The 14,856-nt window shown below is 36.9% G+C and overlaps 2 protein-coding genes across 3 annotated transcripts; both read right to left on the minus strand.

Annotated features, from left to right (window-relative positions):
• Positions 1–500: 500 nt before the first annotated feature.
• LOC120250206 (nuclear pore complex protein NUP98A-like) lies at positions 501–8,199 on the minus strand. The gene is given in 13 exon segments (XM_039258999.1): positions 501–1,142; positions 1,144–1,478; positions 1,958–2,020; positions 2,397–2,574; positions 2,714–2,830; positions 3,078–3,219; positions 3,790–3,850; positions 3,942–4,026; positions 4,117–4,742; positions 5,288–5,515; positions 5,741–6,361; positions 7,152–7,430; positions 8,014–8,199. Coding segments are annotated over 13 exon segments (3,096 nt in total). The 5' UTR covers positions 8,033–8,199; the 3' UTR covers positions 501–800.
• A 1,272-nt stretch (positions 8,200–9,471) lies between these two features.
• LOC120250340 (flap endonuclease 1) lies at positions 9,472–14,613 on the minus strand. 2 transcript variants are annotated; one of them, XM_039259145.1, is made up of 17 exons: positions 14,474–14,612; positions 14,269–14,385; positions 13,856–13,914; positions 13,687–13,746; positions 13,542–13,595; positions 13,387–13,435; positions 13,243–13,290; positions 13,057–13,122; positions 12,731–12,781; positions 12,488–12,607; positions 12,313–12,397; positions 11,697–11,778; positions 11,491–11,599; positions 11,357–11,413; positions 11,208–11,254; positions 11,083–11,137; positions 9,472–9,758 (listed from the first exon to the last, which is right to left on the minus strand). In XM_039259145.1, the coding sequence occupies exons 1-17, from the start codon at positions 14,483–14,485 to the stop codon at positions 9,669–9,671; spliced, it is 1,161 nt and encodes a 386-aa protein (XP_039115079.1). In that variant the 5' UTR covers positions 14,486–14,612; the 3' UTR covers positions 9,472–9,668. The 2 variants fall into 2 exon arrangements, with proteins under 2 accessions (XP_039115079.1, XP_039115078.1); XM_039259144.1 differs by lacking the exon at positions 9,472–9,758 and adding an exon at positions 10,227–10,466 and having other exon boundaries at positions 14,474–14,613.
• Positions 14,614–14,856: the final 243 nt, after the last annotated feature.

Below are 14,856 nucleotides of genomic sequence, written 5' to 3' on the forward strand. Positions count from 1 at the left end.
AAATAAATAAATAAAAAGCGCCTGTTTGGGTCGGCTCTCAAAAAGACTTTTTTTAAGTTTTAATGAAAGTGCTTCGGAAAAAGTCTTTCCAGGAGTAAATTAAAGACTTTTTTTATATTTTTGTCAGATTAGATAGTTTTTTCGTAGAAAGCGATGTTTAAAAATAGCTTTTTCGTGTTCGTCATCACTACTTCCGAAAAAACTGCTTTTTCACCTTTTTTACACTGCCAGTAAAGCTCAATACAAACAATCTGAACCCGTAGTGCTTAACTTATAAAAAAAGACTTCCGTGTTTCCCAAAAGTTTCATCCAAATGTTCTCAAAAATAAGTAAAAGACCGCATTTCAGGTGGCAGACTTTCTTGTTAATCGTTTCAAAAGAAACTTTTATCATAAAAAAAAAGGGAGATAAACTTTGTTTTTGGGGAAAAGACAAGCCTGCACTCTAACCAACAGATATTAGTGTTGTGTCGGTTTTAAGAAGAAAAAAAAAAAAACAACTTACAACATAAAGCTGGTTTAAGATAACAAAGACAAATCAGACAAGAAACAAAGAAATCCAAGACACTCTTCAGAAGCATCATCTTGACAAATACATTCATGAAAAGGAAATACCATACGGAAGTAGAGAAGTTGAACTTGAAAGGTGGTCACTAAAAACTTTAGCAGCAGCACCTCCACAAGCTTTACAAAAGACTTGAAATAGAATCACAAGGCTGGGACATCAGAATTGTACATAGAGAGGGCCAACTAGCATACAACACCTTGAATGAAGATGGGTGGATTTATATCGAAAAGCAGTTAATAATATCCTTCATCTCCATCTCCAAACTCATAGCGGCTGAAGTGCTTGACCCTGAATTTCCATTCTCCTTTAACAGGGTCGTATGAAACAAACTCGGCACCTTGCTCCTCAGCTTTCTTCTTAAGCATTTCTCTGTATTTCTCAACTTTGGGTCCTTCTGTGTACAGCAGTCCAGTCTTTTTGTTCATACACTTGATGTTGAGGAGTGTCACCTCTGCAGACTTGTTAAGACCCTGACCAACCGGCGGCTTCTTGCTCTCATCCTTGTATACAATCACCTCCCGATTATTGAACTGAATTAATGACTCAAGATCGAGCCTCCTCACATCTGTCTCCCCATCGAAACTTAATGCTACCATACCCATGCCTCCCGACCACAAAGTCCTTAACATGACGGCAAAAACCTGGTTCGGCTCGCTCTTTCGCAGCCAACTCCTGGATCCGTGGTTCCGTGTAGTAATCAGCGTGTCGAAGTTTGGGCATTAGGGCTTCAATATCCGCACCATGCTCATATACAATTGCAGCCTCACCAGCCCTGTGTCCAGATAGTGTGATATAGGATGAGTCCTTCTGGGCATGGTTTTCATGGACCCCATTTGACTTCAGCGAGGGTTTAGGTTGTGTTGAAGGTACCTTATCATGGTTTCCCATGTAAGTGTTCTCTGTTGAATTCTCTGTATCATAGCAACAACAACAGAAGAATTAAATAATAGAAAAACTACTATAACAGATCCCATCAATAATGAATCAGATGAATTTCGAAGTATTTTCATGCAATTTGTTTCTAGGGACATCATTCCATTAGTAATAAAAAAATTTCTAATCCATGTACCATTTAGAACCAGAGGTTATAGCTTTTCCTGCATGGGTGCTGATGAAAAAATAACATAAAATAAAAGTACCTGAAGCACTACACTTAACCCACAATATAATCCTAAGACTAACTCATGAAGATTTAAACAAACGAGTAAGAGTAGCAACAAAAATCATTTAAAACCAAACTAATTCGACTCATGATGATAAATAACTGCCATCCATAGCAAATTATTTAGACCTAGAGAATTTTGCTTTCAATTTGGGAAAAAACCAGTCGATTTTCACTGCATAAGAGTGAGTCTCAAATATAAACCAACCTAAAGAAAAGCATACTTACCAACATGCTTATCATTTCTTGATCCATTGAAAACTGGAGCAGAAGGCATTCCTGAAGAACTACCTGGATAATGAAGGAAAAGGAAGTATAAGAAGCAATCAACAAGCGCTTCCAGACAAACAGAGCAAAAGACGAAGAAAGATTTTAATTTCACAAAAACGCATCCAGAGCTTTTAACAATAAAGATGTAATAGATTTCACGATCGACTCAGCTAGAAAAGGACCATGGCAGGACTTCTAGGTCCTAAAATGCTAACAAAACCAGAAAACAAAATGATATGCCCAAGTTAATTGAGCGACAACAGTTAACAACTACAACATCAAGAAATTCACAAGAGAAGAATGCTTAAGAAAGAAGAGTGACTGCGCCTTAAAAAAGTAGCATGTAATAAAAGGTAAAGGCAAACAAATTAGATGATCACATTACTGCATAACATACCGTTTTCATTAACTGGTGCTGAACTATCTTTTACCACATTTTCACGTTCTGAAATTGTTCTAGGGGGCCACTGTTCAATCGGCCGAATAACCAGTGCCCTTGGGTTTTCCCTAGGGATGAAAAGGGCATCAGCTTTTGGTGTTGATGGTGTTTCTTCATCATCCATAAAAAATGGAACCTGAACATAACCGATTCTTATCAAGTAAATTTTCACTGAAATTTTTGTCTCAATTGGCAAATGGGAAAAAGGGAAAAACAAATTGACCATCAGGATGCTAAAAGACTAGTTAATTTAGTTGCCTCAAAGAAAATGTCACCTTTGGACCATCATTTTTTGGATGATATTTCCTAGCTGGTAACCTTATTCTTCTTTGAGATAAGTGTCTGGGAACCACCAGTGATGAAAGTCTAGTCTGAAGAGGTTTTTCAGCAACCTGCTATGGCAAAAATAATCAGATAGCTATAACAAAGTTCATGCACACAACATATAAAATGGAAGCTTTATATATAATTGACTCCAAATAAAAAACTCAAAAAACGGAATTCATTGATCAATCTATGAAAAAAATGCAGAGAGGCAAAGACAAAAACATAATGACCTAAATTAAAAACCTTCATATATTCATTATTCATAAAAAAAAACCTTCATATATTCAGAGGCTAAATGAAGGTAAGACTTACAGGCATGGTAGAAATTCCGTACTGAACAGAAGGGGAAGAACCAGCACGGCCAATAGACATTTGAGGCATTGCTGGTAGTGTTCCAAATGGATTTGTAACAGGAGCTGGTTGCATGACCATACTGGAGTGAGTGGCAGAACCGCTGCATGAAAATTATGGTGGACAGAAAAACAGAGAAATTTAAAGATAGGAATCCATGACTGCACAAGGACGAGATAATAGAAGCCATTATTCATCAAAGCTATGAGACACCCAGAAAAGTTAATAATCTTATGTAGAGAACTAAATTCTGCAACACTTTCGAATAGAAGAAAGATGAAAATTTTAAACAATGACAAAGAAATATTCAGTGAAGATGAAGTCAAATTTCCAGATTACAACATATTGGTTTAATCTTCATGATAAAGGGGGAAAAGCATCTATTAACTATTTCTGGTAAAGAAAACATAAATCTACAGATAAATACAATTGCATCTTCCTAGATCAAAAGATTTACACCAACTCAATTTTCATAATTTAGAGCCACATGAAAAGAGATAATTAGAAATTCTAGTTCAATAAATTGTAATTTGTGACTCTACTATATTGTTTGAAATCAGAATATAGTCATCTACATAGTTTTAACTTTTGAGACACTTGTCAACTGCTGTTGTTCTTTACACTATAGAATTAACCTCACAAAAATAAAGAGCTAACAGGAAAGGTTACTCACGACTGCCCAAATGCTCCCTGACTGAACATATTTGACATGCTGCCAAAACCACTGGATGGTGCTGAAAGGCAACGATCAAATAACAAACATGACAAATGCACTTTTTGAGGTGCAGGAGTAAGTAGGAAAAATGCAACATAATTAACACTTACCAGGTTGTGGCTGGGCAAAGTTGCCAAAGGAGAAGGTACTTGATGAAGCAGGAGCCACAGGTTGAAAAGCAGAAGAAAGAGAAGGCTGCAGATAATAGGCAGAAAAAGATCATTGCTAAAGAAAAAAAAAATTAAATGAAAGAACCAGGTGACCATTGAACTAATGGAGACTTACAGTTGTTTGACCAAAGATTGAAGGATTGCTCATCGGAAGAAGTGAAGGAGTTGAGCTGCCGAACAAAATCCCCCCAAACCCAGTGGATGGTGTGCTAAGCAAGCTCGAACCAAATGCAGGTGTAGATTGCTGAAAACCTGCTGTTGGCTGTCCAAAAGGGGATGGTGTCTGGGCAAGTGATGGAGTTGATTGAAATAGGCCAGATGATTGAGTGTTACCAAAGTTCAGGCTAGAACCAAATGAGGAACTTGACCCAGATGCAGGAGTGCCAAAAATAGAGGGTGAAGAACCAAAAGCAGGTGTGGTAGTTCCGCCAAGGATTGAAGGTGAAGTACTCGAACCAAATCCAGGGACACTAGAGCCCCCAAAGAGTGAAGTGGAAGTGGTAGTTGAACCAAAGGGGCTTGATGACGCCGCGCTAAATGGTGGGTTGAAAATTGTAGATGAAGAACCAAAGCCAGACGAACCAAAAGAAGGAGTTTTAGGAGCAAATGGATTTGACGCTGAAGAGGAAGAGAAGGGATTTGAAGCAGTCTGGCCAAATGTGCTAGTTGAACCAAAAGGGTTTGGTTGGGTGGTAGAAAAGTTGACGCCAGGAGCAGTCTGTCCAGCAGCATTTGGTCCCCCTGGAATTAGATGTTACAAGTACAAACAAAGAAATCAGTAATATAGAAAACTAGTAGAAAAAAATCAGCAGCTATCTGACATAATGGTTGCCAATACAGTGCAAAACAGCAAACAACATGGGAAGCTTGTTTGTCTAAAGCATTCAATATATAATTTACAAGGACCATAAGTGAAATCCATAAATGTTAGGCAACTGAGGATAAAATTGAAAACTATTGCACAGAAAGGCATCAATTCTTCCAAGCCCCACAAATTATGTTCACCTTCAATTTGGACCCTAGAAATATTCATTCAAGTTGAAATATGGTCTATTTCACGGGAGCATAATTTACTTGCCATATTCTGACATCAATCCATCAAATGATCATACAAGTAATCCCCCCGTTTCAAGAATACCAATTAAACATTTAGTTAAAAAAAAAAAAATCTCCAAAGCTTTGCAAGCCTAGAAACCATATAATCTCTTATCTCGATGCTTCAAATAATAATGACAGGTTTAATACAAACAAAAAAACATGTAGCATCCCCCAAAACTGGTCCTTACCTTTATCTCCAAGTTGATAGTCCTCCCACCTCAACTCCTCATGACTCTTATCTTTGTACACAGGCATAGCTGATATTGACTCCAGTTTTCCAGCAGGCTGTGTGCCAGTTCCGCCATCAACCTCAGGTGTTGGGGTAAAAGATGCAAATCTAGTTCCCCCACGTTGAGCCCCAAATGCTTGTTGTCCAAAACCCGGGCTACCAAATGTAGGTGTTGTTGCCTGAGCACCTGCATGACATTGAAATTTACAAATTAATATACAAAAGGAACAACAAGAGCTAGAGCAGGAGAGGGGCTACTCTATACATAACAAATCCCATGAAACATTATCTTCTACCAAAATCAAGCTTCAATGTGTCCATGTCCTTGTAACGAAATAGCATTGTCATCTAGACATATAAGAATTGATGACAATCAACTGGCCTTCTTATAAGAATGAAAAGAAATACTAACCAAATGGGGAGCTCTGAGCACCAAATGGTGATGGTGTTGAGCCAAAAGGCGTGCTACCAAATGTTGATGTTGACTGGCCAAAGGAAGGAGTGGAGCCAAAGCTGAATGATGGTGTGCTTGAGGCACCAAAGGCAGGGGCTGAAGAAGAACCAAATGTTGGAGTGCTGGCAGCACCAAATGCTGGAGTGCTTGAAGATCCAAATAGGGATGTGCTTGGAGCGCCAAAAGCGGTTGTAGATGATGCACCAAATGCTGGAGTGCTTGAGGCCCCAAAAGCTGTTCCTGTGCTACCAAATAATGGACTTGCTGCTGATCCAAATGCTGGAGTAGTTGATGAGCCAAATGATGGTGCACTTGTGGCACCAAAGGCAGGGGCATTTGTTGCACCAAAAGCTGGAGTACTTGAAGCACCAAAAGCAGGAGTGGTAGAAGAGCCAAATGTTAATGTGCTTGTAGCTCCAAATGCTGGTTGACTGGATGCACCAAAAGTGGGGGTAGAACCAAAAGGATTGCTACCAAATGCAGGTTGCGTTTGTTGAAAGCCACCACCAAATGGATTAGTCTGACCAGGAGTTGACCCAAATCCTCCAAAGGGGGGTTTCTGCCCAAATAAAGACGATCCTGAACATGATAGAGCCAACTCAGTGCAAGCAATATTAAAGATAAATGGATGACAGTTCAAATAATCATCGCAGAACCAAGGAACCAATGCAAGGAACATTTTAGATATTCCTCATTGAAGTGAAGGCAGCTCTTTTCAAATTTGAGGCACAAAAAACAAATGTAGGATGGGACTAACACAAGCATTGAAGATACGGCTCAAGCTTCCGAATCTTTGTCTACAATTCTAGTTTTGGCCAATTGAATTAGTTCCATTTTAGTCAAAATTTTATTTCTACAAATTTGAAACCGCTGAAGTTTCAAAAGCCTATGAATGTAAGCAACGGGCGCTATTATTTCCACCGTGACGCATTTCATTATGAAAAGTGTACCAAGGTGGATTTTATGCATCCAATATTCCAGTAAAGACAATTCCCTTCCAGTTTTTTTTGCAAACAACCAATACAGTGTGCGACTAAGTAACACAGGCATTGAGGATAATGTTCAAGACTCAGATTTTTGTTTACAAATCTAGTTTTGGTCCATCAAGCTTGTTCTACTTGAATAAATATTTAATTTACAGAATTCAAAAAAACAGAGAAATTTTTAAAGCCTGCGAATGTAAGCACTGAATAGCATTTCCAAAATGATATTTTTCATTGACCAAAGGGTTTCAAGGTGAGGATTATTGTGGCAAGAAACAAGGACTGAAGTTCACAAAATCATGAGACTTAATTGAAATGAATTCATAAATAGAAACCAAATGGCAATAGCATGCCTCTTATTGACATCAATGATCATTGATTCTTACCACCAAAAGAGGATGAAGAACTACCAAACGCAGGAGTTGATGATGCTCCAAATGCAGGTGTGGAGCTTCCAAAAGCTGGTGAGGATGAAGCACCAAATGCTGGAGTTGAAGGCTGCCCAAAGACACCAGTGGACGTACCACCGAATAATGAGCTCCCTGTCTGAGAACCAAAAGGATTTGGGCTTCCAAAGGGCTTAGGAGCAAAGGGATTATTGTTAGGACTGCTTGTTTGCCCAAACACAGAGGATCCGAATGGGCTACTTGAGGACTGGCCAAAGGCTGCATTCGAAAAGGGAATTCATCAGAAACGGGAATAATAAAACTGCATATCAAGGAAAAATCAACAGCCAAATAACAAGAAAACGTTCCCTTGGTGTCCATCAAAAGATCACACCTTGCCCGAAGATGCAAACTTGAACATCAAAAAAGTAAGTTCCTAATCGAATAACATGCCTTCTTAAAATGCCATAGAGAGCAAACCATCATAAACAGTGAAAAAGTTCATCTACTGTTCACAAAGCGGAAGATTGACGAGCTGGATATAGATTCCGATTTGCGTGATTACAGGGGAAAAAACAACGATAAGAATAGATCATACTAACACAAAAGAAAAAGATCCAAAAGAGCGAAGGACATTGAAGAGCAAGGAAGCTATCAATCGGAAGAAGTCGACAGTACAACATCGCAATGCGAAACAAACAAATGAAAAACAACAACCAAGACGGGAAGAAGAATGGGAATGATTCAAGGAAACGAAATTTAGGATCCCCAGGAGAGGAATCCATCGAGAAAAGCTGAAAAAGAAAATATAATATTCCGCGAATCAAAATCATGAAGCGACGAATCGAGGGATGAGGCTTACGGTTAGTGGAGCCGAACATGGCTGCAGGTTTGTCTCTGATCGGAGATCAGCAGGAGGGACGGAGTGATCGAATAGAAGCGATTCGGCGACGAGACGAGGGTTTTTCTCTCCCTCTCTCTCTCTCTCTCTCTCCGCCGTTAACTGGCTGTGGAGCCTGGAGGGAGAAAAGGCTTGGCTTGATAAGAACGCTGATAGACTGCCCTTAGGCTTATATAATGTTTTAATGTTTACGGGGTTGTTTGGATTAACTTCTAAGAAGCCCAAAAAAAACATTTTTCTTTTATAAATTAAATATTTTTGGATAAATAAAAGTGTTTTTTTGATGCTTTTCGTAGAAAAAAAGTTAAGCATTTTTTTATTTTTTGTGTTAAATTAGTTTTTCTCAAAAAGCAAGTTCGTAAAAAAATAACCTAAAAATAGCTTTTTTCATAAGTTAATCATGACTAACTCGAAAGAAAAAAAGCTATTTTTTTAGTTTTTTTATAAACTCGCTTTTATAAAAACTAATACAAACAACTTTTTTTAAATTCAGAAGTGTTTAATTTATAAAAAAAGTATTTCTGGGCTTTTCCAAAAACTAATCCAAACAAGTCCACATCGATTGAGGCCTGGCCCGATCCCATTTATGAATAACAAGTATTCATTGGTTTTTAGGGCAGCATTACCCCATAAATTCATCATTTTTATAGAGAATTTTATACTATGCCAGACACACTAATAATCAATTATTATAATTATATCTATTTGAAATCAATAAATTAATAATAGTAATAATTAATTTAATAAAAATTTATTTATATATTGACATATTTTTTTGCATATATATATATATATATATATAACCAGAAGAGTTGTAGGCTTGAACTGGAAAGGAAGTATATTTATCTTATGGTATGTTATGCTAGGCATATTATTTAAAACAAAATGGTATTATCCAGTTTGGCGCTGTTAGCTTTTGATACCATTATCAATTGTAATACTGAAATCCTTTGGTTATTGTTTGCTTTTAATATGATTTGCACCAAAGACAAAATTTTTTTTTTAAAAAAAAAAGGAAATATAATCTGCTGATTACTGACAATCAAGTGAGTCCCGAATATGGCAACAGACTCAAGCTTTAATTGAACTTGAATATGCGCTTTATTCCCAGAATAACACAAGTGCTTCAAATTCCAAAGAGAAGTGGAATTTTCTTCAAGAGACGAGGTTCATCTCCTTGGTTGGGGGTATGGCATGAGTTTGTTGCATAATAATAATAATAATAATAATAATAATAATAATAAAGTGGATTGGCGCAGACAAGTTAGTTGATAATAGAGGATGAAATCATCATCACAGTAACTTCCAACTATACATTCAAGATTTCAACATGATGCAATCTAATAGATCAGAGAAAAGCTGTGTCCTTCTAGATACGGGCCAGGCCAGAAGAAATGCCAATGGAAAACATCTACAAGCTCCAAAAAAAAAAACCAAACATCTCATTCCTTCGTTCATATTCATTCATAGGCAACGCAAACATTGACAAATAACAAGACTAACTGTTCAACTTCAAGAAGACACAGCCTGACTCATTAACATGTATTGCACAAAGAGAAGGCCTGAACTAGAATCACATTCTAACTGGTCAGCATATGTCACGCGCACCTTGACATCTATTTTTTCTTCCCACCACCGGTCTTTGGCTTCTTGTTTGCACCCTTACCATTGTGTGCAGTTCCTTTTGCTGCCTTGTCTTCTGTTTCCTGATTCAAACATAGCATAAGCCCATAAAAGTCAGTGCTGAGTAAGAGGCTCACTTACAGAATAATGATTCAGGATTTTCTCATCATTATGCCATTTACAGCATATTATAAGGAATGGCGGATACCTTCACAACATCCACTAAGCAGGAAAAAACAATGACCAATTCAGACACATCAAAGCGAACTATATGCCTGCCTCCAATAATATTTAGCAAGCAACTTATGTTAAAAGCACAACTTCTTACACTTTCTCACCCAGATAAATCAATTTCATTTTATACATTACATTTAATATCCACTAATTAGTGCAAAAACCAGTGTCTAAACCTCTCTGGGTGATTAGGAATTTAGCCACACCATCATCACAATTAAATGTAAATGTAACGCAAGGCAAACAATAAGCAACTCTACTTTGGCAACTACAGGCTTGTGGATGATATTCACTACAATTAACAAACTCACAAAATGACCTGTCATGTCCATAAAATTTCACTACAATTTTTGGCTTAACACAGAGCAAATTAGACAATGAAGAGTCATGACAGGTACTCAAAAACTCCTTGCATACATCTGGTGGGATCTGATGTCCATTACTGGCGAAGGTAATTTTAAGTTGCCTACTCTGGAACTTTGGCAAAGACAAACTTGCAGAGTGAACGCCTTAGGCCCAAGTACTGATCTGGGACTGCCTAAAATGCATTTACTTTCCTGCCATTCAGTGATTACAAAATTGATGGAGAGGATCAGGATCCTGATGGGATTTCATTTAACAAATTCTATTTCATAAAGTAAAGAAATTCTTTTATTATTATAATTTGTTAAATGTTATGATGAAACTCCTTTGTCAAGCCAAACTAATTAGTTATAAGGACCTCCAGTAATCTACGCATATCAATGACCCATCACTCAAAAAAAAAAAAGTATTTCTAAAAGAAAAGAAAAAAAAAAATCCACATTGGTGATAAAAATGCAGGCAGACAAAAGTGAAAATGATGAAAGATTGCATTCAAGTCTGGTTTATTGCCTGAAAATTTCAGCTATCCTGCATATTGTTGTCATTCTCCTTTCAATACAAGTGTCAAAATTTTTGAGAAATGTTTATAATTCTCTAATCAACATAAAGATACTTTCCCGCATAAATGTAAGATGACTTCTCCCTTGTGGCCTAAAAAATGGCGACCAGATAAGCACATGTGAGCATTAAGCTATAGTACTCATACAGCAAGTTAACACAATTTTCTCAAATTGGAAGTGGTAGTAGTCTTCTGTGGTAAATAGCAAGCGAATGGTACAAGAAAATCATGGCCAGAATTGATGGTCATACCTTCCGTTTAATAGGCATAGAGGAACTCGCCGATGGTTTGAAAAAGGACTCCAATCTATAATATGCAAGAGGAAATCAAGCTCCCATAAAAAGTAATACTACATACCTAAAGACTTAGTACTTACCGGCCTTGGGAGGATTTATTCTTGGCTGCTTTGATCTTTTCTATTGCCTATATGATAACCACAAAAAATGAATTCTAATTTTGAGTCCAGAAGACTAAACAAATGAGAAAATGCAACGGCAGAATTCATTGCATTGATTAAGAACATACCTTTGTCACTCGATCATTGTTAAAACCATTCTCATTCACTAGAAAGTTCACAATGCCCTAAAAGATAGAATTCAATCAGTATGCATAGTTAAAGCAATACCAGTAACAGAAATTAATAAGATAGTAATGGCTACCTCTTCTTCAGGTGCAGACCACTTGAGTTCTGGTGGTTCTGTAGACACAAGAGGTTCTTTAAATAATCGCCTTGCCTCTTGATATGGCCAATCCTCAGGTATTGGGTATCTGTTTTGGATAGAGGATTTATCTCATAATTAGAAATACAAAGAATAATGTGTGAACTGCCTTCGGTACATAGCTTTGCAAAATATTTTCAAGTTACCTTTCTTTGTTTATGTTCTCCAACATAGTTTCTATAGAACCATGCTGGCGAATAAGCTTCAGTGCTGTTTGTCCACCGATACCTATTTGCAACAACAAAAAGATAAGACAAATGCAGTTGATGAATAAACCCACTTGCATTCTGTATAATGTTGTGGAACCTTTATAAACAAAAATAAAGCATGGAAACACACACATATTGGCAGGCATTGATATATCATATCCTTTTTACAAAATGAAGCTTCCTTGAATGTAATTTAATACATTAACAAATCATATCCATTGAAACCTTTTCACCATCATTCACATTTTGTTACGGAATGGCAGAAGGCCAACTTCTATAGGCAAACACATCAATCTGAGAGAGAAATTAATCATGACAAAATTATCATACATCTTAAATCACAATTTGATATAATGCAAAGACAAGGTAACCCTACCAAAACTAGGAACCATAAAAAACTGATTGTCTGGGTGGAACAATATGATACAAATCCACTTATCCTAGTCACTCATTAAGCGCTAAAAGCATCTTTGTCAGCACATGAGTTTGAATCCAGGAACTTGTGCACATTAACATTTGTCTTTAGCAAGCCACCATAATAAGGTTAGCGTACCTTTAATACTGTCACAGTAGTCACATCCAGAAAGAATGCACAAGTCAATAAATTGATCCATGGTGAGATTTAGCTCCTCCAGCACCTAAACCCAAACAAGAATTAAACAATCACTGAATGTAATAATAATTACAAGTAGCACAGTCAACATTGAGACAAGAGCAATAATACAAACTTTCAAAACTTCGAATTCCATAACAGGGATTTTTCTTGAGCTTGGATCCATTAAATGACGAAGAAATTTTGGGGCTCCAAAGGTTAGTGAATCCATATCTTCTGACGCAACAGCATATACCTAAGCAATTAAAAAAGTATAAATATTCACATACTTCATGCCCTTGATGAAAAAACATAATGGAATTCAAACAAATTTGAACAATAAAACATAGTAAGATGGAAAGCACATTGATCACCATGCCTTTTCATTTTTACATAATGCTGCACACTCTGCTTCTGCTTCACCAGGAGCCTATGTGTCCAAAAAAAAAACACATTGTTGATGAGATAAGCACATCAAGAGATAAGACATCAACTCCGATGTGGATAAAAGATAATCTTATCTTAATTTTGGCAGTAAACCACACAACCTAAGAATTATTGTGATGAGCAATCATAATATTATTGAGGAATGGGATATGCTAGTATGTCATCAATAAGATAGACAATTCAATCATACTAACAAAAAAAGCATGCACACTGCTAAAAACAGTAGAGTAATGAAATGAAACCACATTATTGGCCAACCTCAATTACAGGCACACCCATTAGTCTTAGAAGTCGTTTGCAGTCTTCATTATGTTGCCTTGTGACCTGGGAGAAATATGACGTGAAGCGAAAGTAATATTTTACCATCAGAGCAGTGTAATAGAAAGTGGTGTTGTCATTAAATAAGTCATTGGTTTCAAGATGCACTAGAGGAAGAAAATAAACCTTCACAGTCCTTTTGCTGTACTTCTCAATACCCTCCTTATCTCCATCCTGCAATATCAGAGTTACATATCTTAAATTAACAAACAACCGACAGGATTGTGAAAACCAAGGGCATAGCACATTTGCTCTACTTTAGAAAGCTACCTCTATAGCTGCTGTCAACTCCTTGCTAGCATCTTCCCTCTTTGAGTACCTAAAGGATGAAAAAGTGATAGGATGAAAATACTGCACTTATTGGTTTATTCTGAGCTTGGACAAATCAAATTAAACTTTCATAAAGAGAGTCACTTAGGGAGAACCTCTTTGCTAGTTCTTGCTTCTTAAGATCAGGTGGCTGACCATCAAAAACATACCTGAATCAAAACAGAAACCTTAAGATTAAGAAGAAGAATAGAAAACAACAGAAGATAATAAGAATAGAAGTGTTGTCAAGGTTAAGTTTACACTGGTTTGATTCCAGCCTCTAACAATCTTATTGTCCTGTTGAACATACCCTGCAGATGACTATACAGTAAACAGCAATGAGAGATAAATGACAACAGAGAAAACACAATCACATAGAATTACAACAGCTTAGTTAGTTTGGCAAGTATAAAAGGAGTTCTTTATAAACCTTGTGACTTCGCCAGCCTCGTTGGTGAGTGTTTCAGTGCCAATTCTCCCCACTACAATCTACATAACAAAAAAAAGGCCAAAAAAGAAAAGAAAAGATGATTATACAAAAGGAAGTTCCTGATGTCATAAAGATGAGAGTTGGAGACTCTAATAGATTGATCAAAACAAAAACAAGAACCCTTTCCCACATTAAGCAGGGACAAAGACAGGTTCTTCTATCAAAAAAACCCTGACTCTACTGAGAAATATGGAGCCGCCAGATTCTAGTAAAAGAACTTTTCAACAGTAAATGAGACAGGGAAAAAAAATTTGTTAATTGGGCGGCATAATCTAAAATCCTTTAAGAGATTAGCTGCTTCGAGAAACAAACAATGGTTCTTAAGGGAAAAAAAAAAGGAGCAAGATATATACGAGAAACTGGTAGATGCTCATGCTGGCATCAATGGCGATCTTGCGACCGAAATAACTTTCGAACTTCTGCTCCTTCATGGCTTTGGGCGCATTATCCGCCAACAGCTTCGTCAAACCCTAGCATTAAAGAGAATCCAGTTAAAAGAGTAAGAAAAGCGGAAGAAATCAAGAAGAAAAAAAAAATCAGAAGGTCCAAAACCCTAACCTTGATACCCATGCTGACACAGAGATGAAACTCAGAAACAGAGAAAAGAGAGCGCGAGAATGGCCGAGAAAGAGAGAGGGAATCAATACTCAATAGAGAAAAACTTGGTTATGGGCTGGGCCACATAGACATACAGAAGCAACCCGAACCCGTATTAGCGTTGGTACTGTTTACATAGACTCATCCGGGTTTGGGGTCGGAATGGAGTAGTTGCTTTCTTTCTATAGTGTATTTGATTAAGGAGATATTTAGAATGTCAAAACTGTCATGATATTCATTCTTTAATTTATGCATATATAAAAGAATATCTATTTATAAAAATTATAAATAATATATAATTAAGAAATAAAGCATTTCAAAGTTATAAATAAAATCAGGGTAAT

The sequence above is a fragment of the Dioscorea cayenensis genome, chromosome 19, assembly GCF_009730915.1.
Source record: "Dioscorea cayenensis subsp. rotundata cultivar TDr96_F1 chromosome 19, TDr96_F1_v2_PseudoChromosome.rev07_lg8_w22 25.fasta, whole genome shotgun sequence".
NCBI classification, from domain to species: domain Eukaryota; kingdom Viridiplantae; phylum Streptophyta; class Magnoliopsida; order Dioscoreales; family Dioscoreaceae; genus Dioscorea; species Dioscorea cayenensis.

Excerpts from the sequence above, each read along its gene's own strand:
- LOC120250340 (XM_039259144.1), bottom strand. Across the intron at positions 13,596-13,686 it reads GAGGCTGGAATCAAACCAGT|GTATGTTTTTGATGGTCAGC; the intron begins GTAAACTTAACC and ends GTTTTGATTCAG. Across the intron at positions 11,255-11,356 it reads ACAATGATCGAGTGACAAAG|GCAATAGAAAAGATCAAAGC; the intron begins GTATGTTCTTAA and ends GTTATCATATAG.